At 58.8% G+C, this 18,420-nt stretch overlaps 1 protein-coding gene across 1 annotated transcript; it reads right to left on the minus strand.

Annotated features, from left to right (window-relative positions):
* Positions 1 to 767: 767 nt before the first annotated feature.
* On the minus strand, positions 768 to 17,122 carry LOC134498610 (sodium-dependent proline transporter-like). The gene is given in 16 exon segments (XM_063304768.1): positions 768 to 920; positions 2,299 to 2,472; positions 2,609 to 2,727; positions 3,314 to 3,413; positions 4,211 to 4,345; positions 5,243 to 5,355; positions 5,698 to 5,790; positions 5,793 to 5,821; positions 6,096 to 6,199; positions 6,946 to 7,080; positions 7,255 to 7,393; positions 8,045 to 8,097; positions 8,315 to 8,469; positions 9,290 to 9,421; positions 12,657 to 12,891; positions 17,056 to 17,122. Coding segments are annotated over 16 exon segments (1,896 nt in total). The 5' UTR covers positions 17,083 to 17,122.
* Positions 17,123 to 18,420: the final 1,298 nt, after the last annotated feature.

An 18,420-nucleotide genomic window follows, 5' to 3' on the forward strand; every position in this document is an offset into this window, starting at 1 on the left:
AGTTTGTTGTGCTCTTCACCGCCCTTTATTGGAAGGGCTTTACGAAGCCCCACCCCCCCATGTGTGGGGAGGAAGGAGGGGACACCGGGCAAGACTGGGCAGCGTCCTCACTTGCATCCTGGGTTGGTGGGAGCACCTGTAAGACCCCTCAGGAAAATGGGGAGGGGTCCGTCCAGGCATCTCAGCTCGAAGAGTCTGTTGGCACATGCTCCGGTCCTCCGTGCTCCTCCGACTTTGCTCTGGTCTGCAGGCAGACACCGCCGCGTTGCCTCACCCCGCTGCACGAGATGAAGTGCGGGGTTTGTCTGAAAGCGGCTGAGCCAGCACAGGGCCCGGGCCTCCTGCAGAGGTTGGAAGGGGGCGGGCAGAATCCGGGCAGAAGAATCTGGGCGGTGAGGCGCCAAGTGAGCCGTGCGTTAGGGAGAGCGGAGGGCATGCCCTGGGGTGGAGGAGGACGACTGGTGGAGACCGGCCTCTTCTGTCTCGGAGACAGGGCAAACCTGCCCTGGCAGGTGCTGGAAAGGCCACGGGTCACCGTCTCTGATCAGGGAGCAGAGCGGCCACAGCAGTGGCCAAGCCCCCCGGGCTTCTTGTGGTGAGGGGGTGGGGGGCACCAGCATCCTCCAGGCCCACCCCCCCAGCCAGCAGCAGCATCTCTTCTGGAGCATTGCTTTGGCTGTAACCTCTTGGGAAGGGGGGCAGGCAGCTGGTTGGGGCCAAGTGGCGTATGAGTCAGCACAGAAGCCTCCCCCCTGTTGGCCACCAAGTCAGGCCTCGCTGCATCCTGGCGGTTGCCAGCGCCCTGCAAAGTTGCTGTCCGTCAGGTTCACGGTGTAGGGAACGTCAATGGCCTGGTGGGGCAGTTCGCAGCCGTTCGCGGAGCGCCAGGAGTTCAGGGGACGGACGGCTTTCCTGAACCGCTGGAATGACAGCACAGGGGGCTTGCTCGTTTCGGCAGAGCCCCGATCACCCACCCTGGCCACCGAGGGGACTGTTGGAAAAAATCCCACATGGCTGTGCACCAGACTTCTGGAGAGGCAGGGAGGGCAGGGCATTGCCTTGCCGCTCTCTGAGAGCTGCCACAACGTGGGCAGGGCAGGGCGGTGTGTCTGCTTCCCAGAAGAGGTTCTCCGATCCGGCCTTCAGCCTCAAGCTCGAGGGTCAGCAATGCTACCCTGGGGGGTCTTGCCATCACCCAGATTCTACCAGAGGAGAAAAGAAAATTCTGCCCACGGAATTGACCCCAAGCACGTAGGCGAGGGCAGCTGTAGGGAAAACCCAGGGCACGGGCCATCTACTCCCACCCTTTCGCTTCAGTTGCTGGTACAGCAGGTCCCCCGTTTAAGAATGAGTCCCGTTCCTAAATCTGTCCTTGAGTTTGTGTGTAAATCGGAACAGTTATTTGGCATCAGTTAGTCAAATGTTTCTCTTTAGTATATAGTATATAGTTTTACCTTTCTGCCCATATAAAACACTTAAGAAACACTTCCAAATATACTAAAACACCTTAAACATAATAATACACAAAGTAGTATTGTGCATTTAACCCAAACCATCGTACTTAACTCTAATTTTTAATATAATAGTCTTTATGGCAGTCCGTTCTTAACGAGGAGTTGTCCGTAAACAGGGACGTTCTTAAACCGGAGCCTGCTGTATCCTGCAGTCTTGCTGATGTGAACAGGAAGGCTCTCCATACTGGGGAACCCGCTTCAAGTCTCTGGCTTGGCTTTTGCAGGACTGGATTACTAAATTAACTCACTTTCTGGGTTCATGCAAGACGGCAAACCCATGTTTCTATAAAAGTGGCCACAGGGGAGCTAGCAAAGTAATTTGACTGGTGCGCTGCCATTTTAATTCCATTCATGATCCCACAGACCCCACTGGGGTGGGGGACAACATATGCTATGGTGCTCACAGGCATGGGGTTGCTGACCCTTGACTTTGGGGCCTATCAGCAGCTTCCCAGGATGCAGAGCATTCAGTCCCAAGGAACCCAATGGCCTGCATTCACACAGGAGGCTGCCTGACCTGGTGAAGTATGCTGCGGGTCTTCCAATCTCTAATCCGCACAGAGGCCAGCCGTGGCGTAGCATCCCTTCCCAAGCTACCCAATGCGGTTAAACCTCGTTCTGGCCAAAGAGCTGCAGCCTTCCCTGTCAGGAGGCCTGAACTAACGCCCATGTTTTGTTTCCTGCCAACTGAGATCTGGGGCCTGGCTGAGAGGACTGGGGTCCTTCCCCACCAACAGGCCTCTGCCAGCCCTTCCCGCAACCCACCGGGCTCTCCCCAACTCACGTCGACCAGCGTCCCAGACTCCTTGCAGAGTGCAATGCCGGCCCAAAGCGGGATCTGAACGCAGGTCAGCATCCCCATGCAGACGCCCAACGCCTGCCCCCACCGCGGGTACTGGTATGCCCCATAGTGCAGCATGGTGCCAGAGAGGTCCAGGAAGATGTAGAAGAGAATGAACTGTGGAGGGAGCCGAGACGGGGGTGGTCAAAGAGTAGGCAAGTGGAAGGGAGCAAGGGGGGCCGCCCCGTTGCTGCCCAGAATCCCCGCAGGACTGGGGGGGACAGAAAGACTGCAAAGCCCCCTCCTGGCCTACCAGGAGCATCCCCGGCGTGAAGATCACCCAGCAGGCCTTGAAGTACAGCACCAGCTGGCTGCACCAGGGCGGGGACAGCCGGATCATGTCAACGATGTCCTGGCAAAACTGGTTCACGCCTGCAGGAAAGGAAGCAGGCAGGGCAGGGCTGTGGAGAAGCGCCCTGCCCACCTGACCCCTGATCTGCACTTTTCTTTACACGCATCCACACTGCCTCTCTGCTGGATGACTCGCTTTCCACAGCCACTGCCTCAGTTTTGACCCAGGGCAAAGGGGGTAACTATGGTGGTCTTTCTGAAACCAAGCCTTACCAGTCAGTATTAATCTGGGAAGCCGCCCAGTGGGCATTAAAGGGTTGACACTTTGCACTTCAGCGACGCTTGATGAAGCCATCTCTTCTTCAGTGCAGTCTCTCTCAACCTTGGCCACTTTAAGAGCTCCCAGAATTCTGGGAGTTGAAGTCCACAGGTCTTAGTGGCCAAGGCTGAGAGACCCTGCTTTAATTGCTTCCACTTTTACAGTGAGGAAAGGGAGACCTGACCTGACCAAGACCCTTTCTACACAAGCAGACCACTTGTGCCAGCTCGTTGTGAAGATCGGCGCAGCGGCCCACCCTCAGGCAGTCACGGAGAAGGGAGAGACTCCCGGGAGCCGCAAGACGCCATTGGCTGCCTCCACGCCCTGCTCAGCCCCGCCTGGACTCACCGTAGCAGAAGGCAACGCCAAGGCACATGAAGAGGGCGACAATGATGAGTCCGAAGCTCGTGCTGTAGGCGTCAATGAGGGTAAACCAGTAAATGCCGCCCTGCGAGGGGAGAGCCACAAGCGCCTGGCAGTTCTGGTGGGGCACCAAGCTGGGCAAGGCCGCAGAGAAGTAGGAAGAGCTGGCCTGGACCCTCCAAATCAGTCCCCTGCTCTCCTTTAAGGGGCTACGGGGTGGGTGCCCACCCAACTCAGAGCCAGGACTTCATCTGAGCAGGCTCACTTTTTCCAAGGATCCCCAAACCCACCCTGGGTTCCCGGCAGTGCTTGCCCACAGAGCACAGGCTTTGGCAACCCATGAAGGCTCACAGAAGATCTGAGGCTTTCGAGGAGGCGGGCCTGACCAGAACTACACCACCCCTAATGCTGTCCTTTGCCAGCACAACAGGGGTGACAGCGTGGTACATCCAAACGTCGCAGAATAAATCATTCCTGCTGCGTCCATGGAACAAGCAACGCCCAGTCAAATGGCTCCTGCGAAGGGTGTCTCAACGTGGCAGTTGGGTTTATGCCGCAGGCTAACGCAAAATCTGGCTTCCCACAATGCAGTGGACCCCCAGCCCACGTTCAGCGGCTCTTTCACAGCCAACAACCCCACCAAGAAACCTCACGTTTTTGGTTACGGTAACAAGCCAGGGACCTTGCATACTCCCCAGCTTCACCACACGAGCAGCCACATTTGAGACACAGAATGACACGAGAGCAGCAACCCACTCCTTATCCGCTGGAAAGGCAGGATTCCCTAATGGTACCCACAGTAAATCATGATCCAAGGGATGGGGAAGACAGGGAGCTCAAAACGCCTCCCTGTCCCTCTCCACCACCACCCCCGGGTCTTACCTCAGTAATCAGGAGAAGGCCCAGCAGGTAGAAGGCAAAACAAAGCCCACCCAGGAAGAGGACTTTACGCTTCCAGGTGCGCAGGGACGGGAACTGGTCCATCACTGACGTTGTGATACCCTCCATGTTTCCAAACTGACACACAGGCAGGAGAGCATTAGTGGCTCTGCCAGGGAGAATAAAGCACACTGCCCTCCCCCAGTCCTGAGCCACCCTCTCCTCCTTGGCACCATCCCAGGCAACCTTAAGATAGCCTGCCGAGAAGCAGATGTCCCACCAGGCTCAGCTCTCCTTCCCAGGGGCCACGCGTGGAACAGAACCAGGGCTGTGCATACTTCAAAAGCAATGAAGAAAAGGTGCTTTGGAATGGTCAGTACGCAAGTGCGCCTCCTTTAAAGCACCTGCAGTTTTAATGAGACTCATTAAAGCAGCAGAGTCTTTTCTCAAGCTCCTGTGGAAGCCTGGAAAAAAGATGCAGCTGCCTTACAGAGCACAGCTCTAATAGTGAGAACCGTTCATCTGCTCAGGAGTCTCTTTCTCAGGCCAGTGGACCTGGAACAAGAGAACAATGAAGCAGCATTTTAAAGCTCAGCCCAAAAATTGCAACAGCTTTGTAATTTAAGTCATTTATGCTGCTTTTTAATAGTCAACAGTTTCACTATTGCCAACAGAGACTTGATCTGAAAATAGGTGGGGGGGGGAGGAGAGAGGGAGGGAGAGAGGAAGGAAAGGTGGCAGCCAAGGAGCTTCATTGCCTTAAAAACCACCTCAATGGCCCAGAGGTTTGCTTCAGGACCCCTGGCAATCTGTGGGAGAGCCTCACCCAGACATGATGGTAGCTGGACATCCAACTCATAACCCCCCCAACCTTAATGGGAATTGCAATAGATCTGAAGGGGCCAGTTGGGTCAAGTTGCAGAAGACACTGGACTGCTGCTTTTTGAGTGTCGGGGAAGTTCCTGGCGATGCTGCCTCCCCCCTCCCCTTATAAAGCTGCGAGCTTTGAGACGGGTCCGGCTGGCCGCCACTCACCAGAGTGTCCACCCCCAGGGCGAACAGCATCAGGAAGAACAGGATGGACCAGAACGCTGAGCCGGGCAGCAGGGCCAGGGCCTCTGGGTAGGCCACAAAGGCCAGTCCAGGCCCTGGGAAAAGAGCGAGGGGTCACTCCAGGGCCACTATGGTGCCTTTGGCTTTGTTCAAACATGGGCAGGCAAAACAGCACGGTGGACGAACTGTGAGGGGTGGGGAGCTGTCTTGGTGGGGCTCTTCTTCACACACCCCTAAGCAGCTCAGATCCTGCTCCCCAGAGGGCCTGCCCCCCAGGAAAGCAGGGGTGCGCAGTCTTGGCTCTTGGAGCCACTGCTGAGCCAGGCTTGAGGACCATCGAAGACGCCCAAGATGACTCTGGAGAGCCCTGGGTGGGCAAAGCCACCGGGAGATGACTTGCGGCCCAGCCAAACGGGGCTTCCCAGTGCCCTCCATACCCGAATCGGCCACCCTTCCGTCCGGCACCTTCTTCCGCCAAGCCATGTGTCCGAGGATTGAGAAAATGGCAAAGCCAGCGAAGAAGCTGGTGCAGCAGTTCCAAGGGCAATCACCAGCGTGTCCCTGCGGGCAGAATGAGAGAGAGAGAGAGAGAGAGACTCTCTATGGAGCTGAACAAGAGGGCTGCCAGCCTTCCTCTGGGCTTTGGCTTCCTGCGCTGACGCCACGCCTTCGGTGGGCCGCACGGCTTTGTCCTCCTCATCACCCAGAACGGGTTGTGACGCCCAGCAAGTATGATCCTGGGAACCCAGAAAGCCAATTCTTTTCCCAACGTGGCTGATCTGTGCTGGGCAGGTTTTATGCCAAGGAGCCAGGTCAGCCCATCCAGACTCCTCACCTGACCACATTATTGTCAAACTTGTTGTAGGACGCCATGGAGAGGAGGCCCCCGAAGCCGATGCCCAGGGAGTAGAAGATCTGCGAGGCAGCGTCGTTCCAGACCTTCTCCAGGGAGGGAGGGAGGGAGGGAGGGAGGGAGAGAGATTCCGAGTCCAGTTTTCTCCCCCTTGCAAGTTTACCTCTCAACTTGCAACCTTGCTTATTAGCGCTGGTTAAAAAGCCTTATTATTATAAGCATCAACACAAAATGTAAGCTTTGCTGCTCTCACAGTCCATGCCTGAAGAAATAGCAAGAGGGCTTAAGTATGGCCCACTGAACGTGTGACCCCAATCAGTCATGGGTTATTCAAGAAACCATTGTTAGTCAAACCATGTCTTAATGTGACCTACAAAGCAGGTCAGAGTGTTTGCAACCACACCATAAGGAAGCTACTATGGTTGTAAACACATACTTATGACTTCTGCTTGTTGAACCAGTGATCCTGTCCATTGGTTCCACCAGACATGGTTAAGGAAGACCCCATGGTGGTGCCCGGGACGGGGCTGGCTATAAAGGGTTGGGCTTCCTTCCCATCTGGCCTACCATAAGTCTCCCCGTGAGAGGGCTGGACTCAGGATAAGGGATCCCAGGCAAACCTGCCCTGTTCCTTCTGCTCCTGCTGAGGCCACCACCCCTCCCAGCCTCAAAGACCCCTCCTTGGTCTATCCCATCAGCTTGCAAGAAACCAGGAGCTGCCCTTCACTTCCTCCTAGGCCAGGGTCCCCCCCGCCCCCCAGTTTGCAGAAGGTAAAGCAGAACCTCTTTCCCTGTGATGCGGGCGCGATTCTGCCCCTGCCTGAGGACACACCTGAGCACTCCGGAGCCGGCTCCAGTCTGCAGAGAGGTAGAAGTGGATGCCCTCAGCGGAGCCCTCCAGAGTGGCTCCCCGGATGATCAACACGACTATGACCATGTAGGGGAAGGTGGCAGTGAAGTACACCACCTGCGCAGGAAGACGGCAGGCTGGCTGAAAGGGAGAAGGGCCCCCAGGGGCCCCCAGGGGCCCCCAGGGAAAGGCAAGGGGAGGCTCCCCGTGCTGCTCCCTGCTGGGGCTCCCTTTGGCAGGGCATGACGGCCCCCAAGCGGAGACCAAGAGCAGCCCAGCCGCGCCACTCACCTTGCCTGAGCTGCGGATACCCTTCAGCGTGCAGAGGAACAGGACTGCCCAGGCCAGCAGCAGGCACAGCGCCAGGGGCCGCCGCACGGGGCCAGGATCACCCAGGCCAGAGCTGTGCACCACCCCGAGCACCTGCTCGCTGGAAGCAGAAGGCAGGCTGAGGAGTGGCAGATGGCCAGGGAGCACCCCTCGCTCGCCCCTGCTCTGCCCCCAAGGCCAGCAGAGATTCTGCTGGCAAGAGGGGGCAAAGCAGGAGTCTTCCCGGCCCGTGAAAGGTGAGCATCCCACGGCCACCTTCTCATGGCAGCAACGAGGGAAAGGGGGGAAGGGGGCCTCGCTAAGGAGGCCCGGCCAATGTCCGGGGGGCAGGAGAGAGTTCCCCCCTCCCTCCATGCCTGGCCAGATTCGTTTGCTGGTCTGCAGATGAAGCAGAATGACAGGGCGTTTTTTCTGGTGAAACTCTTTTTTGCCATGTGGCACATGGTGTGTGTGCGGGTTTCTGCCATGAGCTGCGCTCTCACATCGGGGCGGAAGCAGGAGCCCCAGCAGAAGAGGCTGAGCCAAGGCCAGGCCTTGAGCCCCAACTCTGGAGCCCCAACTCTCTGCTTCACCTGGCTGACCCCCAAGAGCAGTGTTTCTCAACCTCGGCAGCTTGCAGATGGGTGGACTTCAACTCCCAGAATTCCCCAGCCAGCATGAGAAACACTGCCCCGGAGAGATCAAGGCCTGCCCTGCTGCCTCCCCGAGATGTTCCCTACCCACCACCACCCCGCCAATGAAAGAGACTCACTTCCAGAAGGCTTCGCTGGCACTGGCCCAGGACCCATTTGCCAGAGACCCGTTCTGAAATGAAAGAGACCCCCATCACAGGGCTGGCAGTGCAGGCGCATGGCCTCAAGTTCCTCCAAGGCTGCTCCAAGCGTCTCCCTGGGCCAGAGGAGGTGCAGCGCGCGGGGTTGTGGGCTGCTTGATTGACAATTGATTGACAATTCAACAGCTCTCGGCCCCTTTGCACGCTGCCCGCCGCTCCTCGCCCTCCCCCCTCGGGCCCACCCGGTACCTGAGACTGGTAGAGGGGGCCATTCTGTGGGGCGTCGCAGGACCAGGGCAGGGGGCTCTGGAAGGACATGCTCAGATAGTAGAAGGTCCAAGCGATGACGACGTTGTAGTAGATGGAGACCAGCGAGGAGACCACTAGCATCCCGATCCCAATCCCTGTGGGGGGCGTGGGGGATGTTGACCAGCTGGGCTCCCAGGACCCCCTTTCCCCGGTTGGAGATGCCCACCAGGAGGGTTGAGGGCAGCTCCGTGGAGCCCCACCAGCAGGGCACAGACTGCCGGTGGGCAGCACCCCTGCCCCACTCTCCCCAGAAGATGCCCAGGGGTCCCTGAGCTCCGCTGCAAGCAGAGCCAAGGCCCCTGGAGCAGCACTGGCAGATTCCTGGCTGGCCTGGCATAAGGTTGGCATGTGAGGAGGCCCGGGTCCACGTGGCCCAAGTTCTTGGGGAAGCAGCGGAGGATTCTGACGGCCAGAGGATGTTGGGGTTCGGCAAGCCGGGTTGGGAACTCTTGCTTGCAAGGCCCAGCACTCAACTTCCTCAGCTTGTCTGCTCATTGCAGGGAGGCAGCAGCTGCCGTTGTACCAGGGGCAGGAGGAGGTCCCCCACAGGGCAAAAGGAGAAGGGGAAGCAGGCCCCCTCCTGCTGCCAACAAGGCCCTAGGACAGTGTTTTTCAACCTTGGCAGCTTGAAGCTGCGTGGACTTCAACTCCCAGAATCCCCCAGCCAGCATGGCTGGCTGGGGAATTCTGGGAGTTGAAGTGCACGCAGCTTAAAGTTACCAAGGTTGAGAAACACTGTCCTAGAATGACCCTTTGGGAGCCCCTTCCTCCCCAGCCTCCATCTGGGGGCCCCTCTCACTCCCAGGAAGCCCTGCATGGGCTGATGGGGCTCCCCTTTGGAGCTTGATGGCTTCTTGGCCCTGCTGCTCCAGGAAGGCAGCCAGCAGAGGCCCACACTGCAGTCCCCAGGCTTACCTTTCAAGAGCGGGCAGCACCTCCAGACACTGATAGGTCCTGTGGCTCCATACTGGCCGAGGCTGAGCTCCATCAGGAAGAGAGGCAGACCCGTGAAGATGAGCATGATGGAGTACGGAATCAGAAACACCCCTGGGGAGACAACCCAGGGTAGGTGTGGTCCTCAACATACAACGCCAATAACACCAACAATGAGACTGGGAAGGAGACTGCCATCTAGTCTGGGCAGCTTGGAAGGTGGGGCTGCGAGGAACAAGAAGTCCTTCAACAGGGAGAAACGTACAGCATTCCATCTAGGGAGGAAAAAACGGGGCACACATACAAGATGGGGGATTCATGGCTTGGAAGTAAAACTTTGGAGAAGGACACTGGTGCCGTCAATGACAGCAAGGTGAACGTGAGCAGCAGAGTTAACACAGTTCTGGGCTGCATCATGGAAGCATTGTATGAAAGAAGTCTTTTCATGGTGGTGGGACAGAAATATGACTGACAAATAAACAACTAAAGCCGCCCTAGTGTCGCTCTACTCAGTGACGGTGAGCCCACACCTGGAGCACTGGGCACAGCTCCGAGAACCACAATTCCAGAAGGTTATTGACAGGTTGGTTCGGAGGAGGGTGGCCAAGATGATACAGGGATCCGAGGACAAGCTAACGAAGAATGCCCAGTCTGGCAGAAAGAACCCTGAAGGGAGGCATGAAATCCTGGTTCAGGGAGAGAGAAGGAGCCATTAGGGAAGATGGTCAAGAATGACTTCCCACTGTAGAGGGCAGACACATTGCCACAGAAACCAGGATGAGAAATCATGGGTAGAACTAGAGCTAGTTTAAACTTCAGGGAAAACTTCCTGAAGGTAAGAACTGTGCTATAGCAGAACAATCCACCTGTGGACACCGCCCGCCCCCCCCCGAAGCCCCTCCTTTTTGCTCCTCGCTTCTGAGCATCTCCCAATGAGAACAGCCAGCGAGATGGGCAGATCAATGAAATGCAGACCCGGGAGAACGTCTCAGTGACTTGGGCAGAGGCAACACCTCCTTCCAGATGTTGGATTCCAAGTCTCATCACCACCTCTGGGGGACACCCGATGGGTGGAGAAAGCTGGCTTGAAGCCCGTTTGCCGAAAGATCTTTGGCACTTGGCTCCCTGGATCTTCCTTTCCCCAAATGGGTTTTGTTTGTGGGAGATTGTCAGTGCGACAGCGCCTCCTAGTGGGATGCAGAGGAAAACCCCTGCTGCCCAGCTTGACCTCATTCTCAGGGCAACTGAACCATTTTTAGGAGCTGCGTGGGTGCCTGTAGACAGGGACGGATTGGCGTGTATACCTGTGCAGAAAAAGGGAGATGCCAAAGAATGTGCAAGTTATTGAAGCAGTGCACTATTGCTCACACATGAAATTTTGAGTTAAGAGCTTACAGAGAAGAATAGAGCCATTCACAGAGAGAGAGACACCAGTCAGGGCAGGGTTCAGAGGGCCAAGGTCAAGCGGATCACGGGGGGAGCAAGAGGCTGTGAGGAGGAGGTTTGCTCCTGCTTGACGGTGGCAGCCGGGCCTTGGGCTGCGTGGGTCCTGCCCAAAGGTGGGACGCATTAAAGATGAGGGCGTGTCCGACCCCACCCACCCCGATTCTTCTTCTGAAGAACAAGCAGCTCCTGCTAAGAACAGGGCTTGGGGAAACAGCGTGGCTGTGCGGAGGGAGGGGCAAGGCAAGGGTGCCTGTTGCCCCCACACCTGCTCAGGGCCTACGGCAACGGCAGGAAAGGCAGGAGCGGAACAAGCAACGGTCAAAATGCCGGCAGTTTGAGACGCAGGGGTGACACCCCTTAGCTGACAGTAAAGGAGGCCTTGAGCTCCGCACGGAAGTACAAGTGGAACTGGAGCGAGCTGCCTCCATATGAACTAAGCAGACAAAGTTAGCGTCAACACGCCTGCTGGGCCAGCTTGTAGCTGAGGCAAAGAAGTGAAAGTGCTGGACAGCTTCGTTGTTTTCTCGCGCTCAAGAACAGATAATGAACCGTGTGCCGAAGGAGTAAAGAGGGGATTGATCCCAGGAATTAATGAAGGGTTTAGGGAAGATGAAGACTTCAATGCCGTTTTAAAGCAATGGGAAGGAGGAGGAGGAGGGGAGGAGGAGGAGACTTCAGTGCCGTTTCATAGCAATGGTTTTCTCAGTGGCAATGAAAACTGGGCGCCGAGGCAGAGAAAGAAGGTGGATGCCTGCCGTATGGAAGTGAGGGGTGCTGCTAAGAGCACCAAGGACAGAGGAAGGCCCAGTGAGACCTTTCTGATCAAGGCGGGGCTGGCTGCTCCCATGAGGCAGTTACCAGGCATCACGCTCACATGTACACTGGGCATCGACGTGAGCGGAAGAGGGACTAGGAGAAAGGATTATACGTTCCAAAGTTGCAGGAAGTGGGGACAGTGGATGAGGGGGATGTAAGAAATTACTGGAAGGTCATCAAGAAATTAAATGTTATTCTCGGAGACAGGTAAAGATGGTAGACATTTGTCCATGCTGTGAGCCTGAGTCCACGGCACCTAACCATGGTTTGCTTGCAACCGTGGCAAACTCGACTCCAGTTGCATATGAGGCGCGATGGGGCCACGCTAAGCCCGTTGTGCCCGTGGTGGTGAAGGCTCGAGCGATGCCTGGCTCAGACCACAAAGGGCAGCCCCACAGCTGCAGAGAGGCACAGGCATCTCGGAGGCCACCAAGTCGTGGCAGAAATCCCACGTGGTGCACCATGGGCCAAGGAAGGGGCAAGCGAAGCAAGGGACCGAGAGGGGGCCTCTCGCCGTGTCCTCCGTCTCCCTTCTGCCCCAGGGAAAGCCAGTCACTCAGCAACTCTCTGGCTCCTGCTGTGGGGACAAGGGTGAGGAACAGGTAAGCCTTTGATCCAGGGGACCCTCCCCCAGGGGACCCTCCCCCAGAAGCAGGTCCGCCATGTGGGTGGACACAGCTCACGGCAGCACAAAATCGTCCACTCCAAACAAGAGGCCAACATTTGGCTTCTGTGCTGAGAGGCAGCCGCAAAGAAGGAAGGAACAGAAGGCAAGGCATGGAAGTGCTGGACCCACGACTGGTGTGCCAGGCTGGGGGGCATGAAGAGATCTAATGAGCAGGGCTGGTTAGAAATCCAGATTTCTTTGCCCTTCTTCCAGTCTCTTCTCCTGAATTTCCTTTGCTGACAATGGACTCATTTTCTGCTCCTGCAGCAATGCTGCTTAATCCCGATATAATGTATGTCTCTCAGAAAAAGCCTCTCAGCCAAGCTGCACAACCACCCCCCTGCCCTCCCCATCCTGAAGCAGCGGCTTTGAGCAGCTCCCAGCGGGCTCTCCCTCCCGGGAGGCCGGACATCCACTCACCGCCTCCGTTGCGATAGCAGAGATACGGGAACCGCCACACGTTCCCCAGGCCCACGCAGTATCCCAAGCAGGAGAGCAGGAACTCGTACTTCCCTCCCCACGTCTCCCGGGTCTGGCTGGGCTCAGGGGCTGGCATCCCATCCTGGACCCGGAAAGGCGGCTGCCTCTGGGGCAGAGCGGTGGACGGCAGGCAGCAGCCCTCCAGGCCGGCCCCATTCAGTTGGGTGACTCTAACCTATGGCCCAAGGAGAGGCAGGAAAGCCGGTCAGAGCAGAAGTCCTCCTCGGGGGAGAGGGCCCCTCCTGGCCCAGGGCCTCCCTCCTTTCCGTGGGACCCTCTGCACCAGGAGCCTTCCCGCCTCACGCTTCTCGTCAGCAGCATGCCCTCCCGACTCCATCTCCCCATGGGTCCGGGGGGCAGGAGTGGCAGACCAACCTTCTCTGCAGCTGGCCCAACCCACGGGATTATCTTCCCCCAGGTGAGGATGGCTAGGGGGAAGCTTGAGGCCCAAGAAGGCCAGCCAAGAAGGGTCTCTATGCCCTGCAAAAAGCCCAGTGAAGCTCTGCGGGGATCTCTTTCGAGCTTTCTGCCCTTGGCTCAGGGGCATCCTCAGGGTGTGGACAAAAAAGTCAGGAGAGGGCCATGAAGATGCAATTGAAGCTCTGCCTGGTTTTGAGGGGGAGCTTCAGCTGCACTCAGGAGCACCTGCTGCTCCCCAGAGGGACTCCCAGGCCTCAAGCGGAGCTCCAGCCAGGCCAGCCAAAACCCATCTGGAAGGAAGCCGTGAACCTTCAGGGACAGGCCAAATGAATGGAACCCCAGCTTGGCAGGGAGGGCTGCCCAAATTTGACTGGTGAATCATCTAGAAAGTTGCTCTCAATTGCTTAGGGTGTGGGTGTGGGTTCAAGTCAGCCTTGATTCCTGGTGACTGCCTGAACTAGTCTTTGCAGTTTTCTTGGCCTTGTTTTTTGGATGTGGCTTGCCATTGCCTGCTTCCTAGGGCTGAGGGGGAGTGACTGGCCCAAGGTCACCCAGCCGGCTTTGTGCCTAAGGCGGGACTAGAACTCTCAGCCTCCCGGTTTCTAGCCTGGGGCCTTCACTGCTTGTAATGGGATGTGGGAATGACCTTGAGAGATGAGAGGAAGGGATGGTGCATAGGGAACACTTGGACAAAAGAGAAAGCAGCCCACAACAGAGTCACAGCCAGAGAAAGAAACTGAGGAAGGGCCCACCCAACTGCTCAGGCGGTAAACAGGGAGGGTGGAGAATCGCACTTCCAGACTTGCAAGATTAATGTGGCCTTACAGTGAAGCAGAAGTAGGTCATCTGGTCATGTTTCCTGCCTGGTCTACCTGGGAGGCTGACCAGGTAGACCAGATCTTGCAAGTCTGGAAGTACAAATCCCCTGCCATTCCTTTTTACAGCCTGGCAAGTTAAGGCGGATCCTTCCTGAGCTTCTTTCTCTGACCATTAAGCAGCCGTGGGCTCCTCCTCCTTTTATCGGGCGGTGCCCTAGGCGCGTCTCTCAAGGTCCTTCCCACCTCCCATTACACCACCACACCAATCTGGCTTAGGGTTTAGTGGCTACAGTACCAGGAGGAGCCAGGCATTTCCAAGGCAGCCACCCACCTCCTCTTGAACACTCAAGGGCATGTCTTCCTTCAGAGCTCAATGGCCCCGTGTTGCCCAAGTGGGTGCCCTGGGTCTCCTCCTGTCCAGCTGCCAGGCTCAGGAGAAGCCAGCCGAGCTGCTCTGCCCGCCTTACCAGCGACCAAGTCTGCTGCTCCCAGGAAAGGCACCGTCTGTCTGGCTGGCCGGTCACCCTTTGGCTTCCTTCAGGCGGACGCCACCAAATGACGCAGGATGAGCGAAAAGCAAGGACTATCGGGTGGCCTAAACAAGGGCACCTCTTGCGCGAAGGGACACCATCTCCTCCCAAAGAGCAGGGCCTGCTCTGGCTGGGTGGGCCTGACCAAGGCCACGGGCCTCACTCCTACCGGCGGGAGCCCACCCTTGCCTCCTGGACAGCTGGCCCAGGCAGGGCAGTCCTGGCCTCACAGGATGGGACCCCCAGGGCCACTGCTGGGGCAGGAGGGGGACCCCGAGGGGCTGCCCATCATTTGAACATGAGAATGGGCTTGAAGGCAAGAGAAGGGGTCCCCAAAGACACGGTGGTGGAGCATGCTGGCCCTCCTGAGGCCTGTGCCTGCCGGACACCTTGGACTACAACTCCGATCATCCTCTCCTGCTGCCTGGAATTGATGGGAATTGCAGACCAACACACTCGGAAGGCACCAGCTTGGGAGAAGCTGGAAGAGGCCCAACACAAGTCACTTCTAAGGCCAAGAGAGCAGAATGGCTCAGACCCCACCGGCTTTTAGCAAACAGCTTAGCAGCCTTCCTGAACTTGACCTCCCAAGGTACTTGTGGACTACAACTCCCACAATTCCCCAGGCTGGGCATGAGTCACAGGAGTTGCAGTCCCATGTACCTGGTTGGAGAAGGCACAGCTGAAAGAGCAGCTACCTGTACCCGTGTGCAAGAGAAGGCCAGAAGCGCATGCACGACCAGCAGGAGACCCTGCCTGCAGCCCTTTGGAAGGGGCCCCGCAGGCTCTGAGCAATGCAGGCCCAGGAGAGCTGAAGGACCACCCCGTCGCTGAAGGCGAGGACCCCGGGTGGACCCCGTGGGGCCCTCCCTCTGGGACCTCGGGCTTCTCTTGCACAGCGCAGAGAGGGGACCCCAGAAGGTCCCGATGCCCTCTTTGGGCCCCCAGATCTACGCCCACGCAGGGGGAAGAGTTAGCCTTCAGCCGGGGAAAGGTAGCAGGAAAGAGAGGGAGGAGAACCTGCCGGGTCTCCGTCCAGCCCCTCCCAGATGCCACTCCCTCTCCAGACACACCCAGATTCCCAGGCCTGGTCAAGCTGGGCAGGTTGAGGCCCCTCCCGGCTGGGCCAGAACTACAGCTCCCAGGATTCCTGGCAGGCTCAGCCGGGCGCCTGGGTGGGTAGCTGGGAGGCTGCAGTGGGAGTCCTGAGGGCAGGTGCTGGGAAATGAGTGGGAATCCAGAACCTCCCCTCAAGCAGGTCTCCCCAGAGATGAGGGGCACCTGGTGAGGAAGAAGCAGGTCGAAGTCTTTCCTGGGGTCAAAACGCAGGCCAGCTGGCCTGCAAAGTGGGAAGGAAGCCTTGGCCGGTGAAGAAGAGGGGCCTTCAGGCTTTCCCTCAGCACAAAGGGGGCCACATCCAGAAAATGCCAAGTGCAAAAGGTATTTTCCATCACGGAAGATGCAGCTCTTGCAACTCCAGCAGGACCAGCACAAACCGGCCCCTCTTCACAGACCCGGTCTCAGGCCAGCCCCTGCTCCTGGGCAGCCCAGAGGCAAAAGCCGCCCCACAGGTGACCAGGTTCCTTGGCCTGTGGACCCCACTTTGCTTTGCAGGGGAAGAAAAAAGCGTGTGTCTCAGGGGTGTGGGCTCCAAACACCCATTTTCTTAAAAGAGAGAGAAAAAAAAGGAAGCACTAAAACCAACTAAAGAAGTAAAATGCGTAGATTTGAACCAAGGAAAGGTAATTGCCCAGAGCCCTCCTGGGCCTGAGAGGCTGCTGTGCTAACCCAACGGAAAAGAGCAGTTTCCATTTTTCAAAAGCTCCGGAAAGGAGCCGATTTCTCTGACCGGGCAGTTCAGAAAGCGATGCCTGCACCAGTTTGAATTTGGTGGCCGGTCCAGCCGGGGGGTGGGGCGGGGAAGGGAATTTCCCCAGCCTTCCTTTCCTTTCCTTTCCTTTCTTTTATTTATTTAATTTTATTTAATAAATTTATTCACCGCCCATCTCTCCCCGACGGGGGCCTCTGGGCGGCTTACAATAAAACAGGATTAAAATGCAAAACCATTACAATACAAAATACTTTCCGCCCCTTCCGCACAGCTCCGGGAGGGGGCCCTTCGGAGCGGCAGGCCGGGCGGGTTGCGCTCACGCGGCCACCGCGTCTCCTGGGAGCGCCGGAGCCACCTGCCCAGGCGCGGTTCTCCTGCTGACAGCCCCCACCGGCTGCCCCCTCCCAGCCCCAGCCGGGCCCCGCCCTGCTCTGCTTTGGCAACCGCCCGGCCCTCCTCCGGCCCGTCTCACGGGGGCTCGGCACAAGCAACCTGGCCTCGGGCGGGAGGGGCGTTCCTCCGGGCCCCCGCGCAGCCAGAACGGCAGGCAGGAAGAGCTGCGCCGCGGGTTAGGGTCTCCCGCCCGGAGGCGACAACCACCCTGCTGGGTAGGCTCAGGTGGGGCTGAACCGGAGCCTCGCGGGCGAGAACAGAGTCCCGCCCGGGCCAGCGGGGGCCACCTCCCGCCCCGGCGCCCTCCGGAGCGCCCTGGGCCTCCCCGGCCGGGCTGCCGGACTCACCGGGCTGGCGGCGACAGGCGGCTCCATCGGCGCAGCGGCAGGGTCGACTCGCTCCAGTTCCGGCCGGCAGCGCGGCCAGGCCGGGCGAGGCGGGGCGGGGAGGCTGGCCGGCCGCACCCACTGACCGCGCCCGCCCCCCCGCGCCGCGCTCAAGCGGGGCTCGCCGGGCGCCGCTCCTTCGGCGAGGTCGCCCGAGAAAGGCGCCCCGCCGCCGTCCCACCCCCTCGCCGGCTCCGCTCTCTCGGCCGCCCCCCCGCAGGGCGCGCGCGATCCTCTGCGCCGGTGCGCTCGTCGGTGCGCTCGTCGGCCGCCCGGGGCGCCGGCGGGGCCGAAAGCAGCCGGCGTCGGGCCCGGGGGCGCTTCCCCGGCGAGCGGGCCGAGGGCCGGGGCGGGTACCGAGGCGCTTGCCCCGGACTCGGCGGAGCGCTTCGGGCGGGGGCGCTTTCGAGGGTCCGCTGCCAGCTGTGATGCGCCGCCGCTGCCCGCGGAAGGAGCGGGCGTCCCCGGGGCGCGTCGGTGCAGGGAATGCTCTGCGGTGCCCTGCGCTGGCCAGGAGGGGCTCTTGCGGCCCCCAAGCCCGCCGGACGAAGGGCGCCGCGGGCAGCGGCTGCCCCGGGAGAGGCGAGGTCCGCGCTTGGAGCCCGTGGGTGGGTGGGTGGGTGGGGGGAGTCGCGGGTGGTGCTGCCCTTAAGGGCGCGGAACTGCAAGCGAATTTCGGGCATTATCTTGAGCTTGCGCGAAGCTACGCTGGCAGCTCCCTTCAGAGGGGCAACCCAAACGGTGGGGGCTGAAGCAGCGCCCCCGGGGCTCTATAGCTTGGGGGAAGGGCGGGCAAGGAGGCAAGACAGAGGCCCATAAAAACACTCAAGGGACTGGGGGAGGGAGAGCAAAGCTCTCTGGCGCAGGGGAGTACTTGGGGTCATCCCTTGAAGTGGCACCACCCCACTCAGAATTGGTGTGTGGGCAGTCGGGGGTTTCTCTGGTACCCTCAGTTCCTGCTGAAAGAGCAGGTGGCAAATGTGACCACGGGGTTTTTGCCAACTGTGTCTTGGGCACCAGTTGCACCAGTCTGGGGTGGAGGCTCTGCTCATGGTCACCCCCCAGCTGGACTTTGGCAACACACTCCACACGGGGCTGGCCCTGAAAACCATCCAGATGCTTTGGCTTGCCCAGAATGCAGCAGCGCGGGCAGTAGTGATGAGCGCATCTCGTGCCTGGGTAACGCCTCTGCTCTGTGAGCTGCCCTGGCTTCCAGTAGGCCTCGGGTGCGACTGAAGGCACTGGACCATCCAGGCCTGGTTCCTTGAGGGGCCACCTTCTCCCAAGAACCTCTGCCTGCCTCACATCCCACCCCCAGGGAGGGCA

The sequence above is a fragment of the Candoia aspera genome, chromosome 5 (assembly GCF_035149785.1).
Source record: "Candoia aspera isolate rCanAsp1 chromosome 5, rCanAsp1.hap2, whole genome shotgun sequence".
NCBI classification, from domain to species: Eukaryota; Metazoa; Chordata; class Lepidosauria; order Squamata; family Boidae; genus Candoia; species Candoia aspera.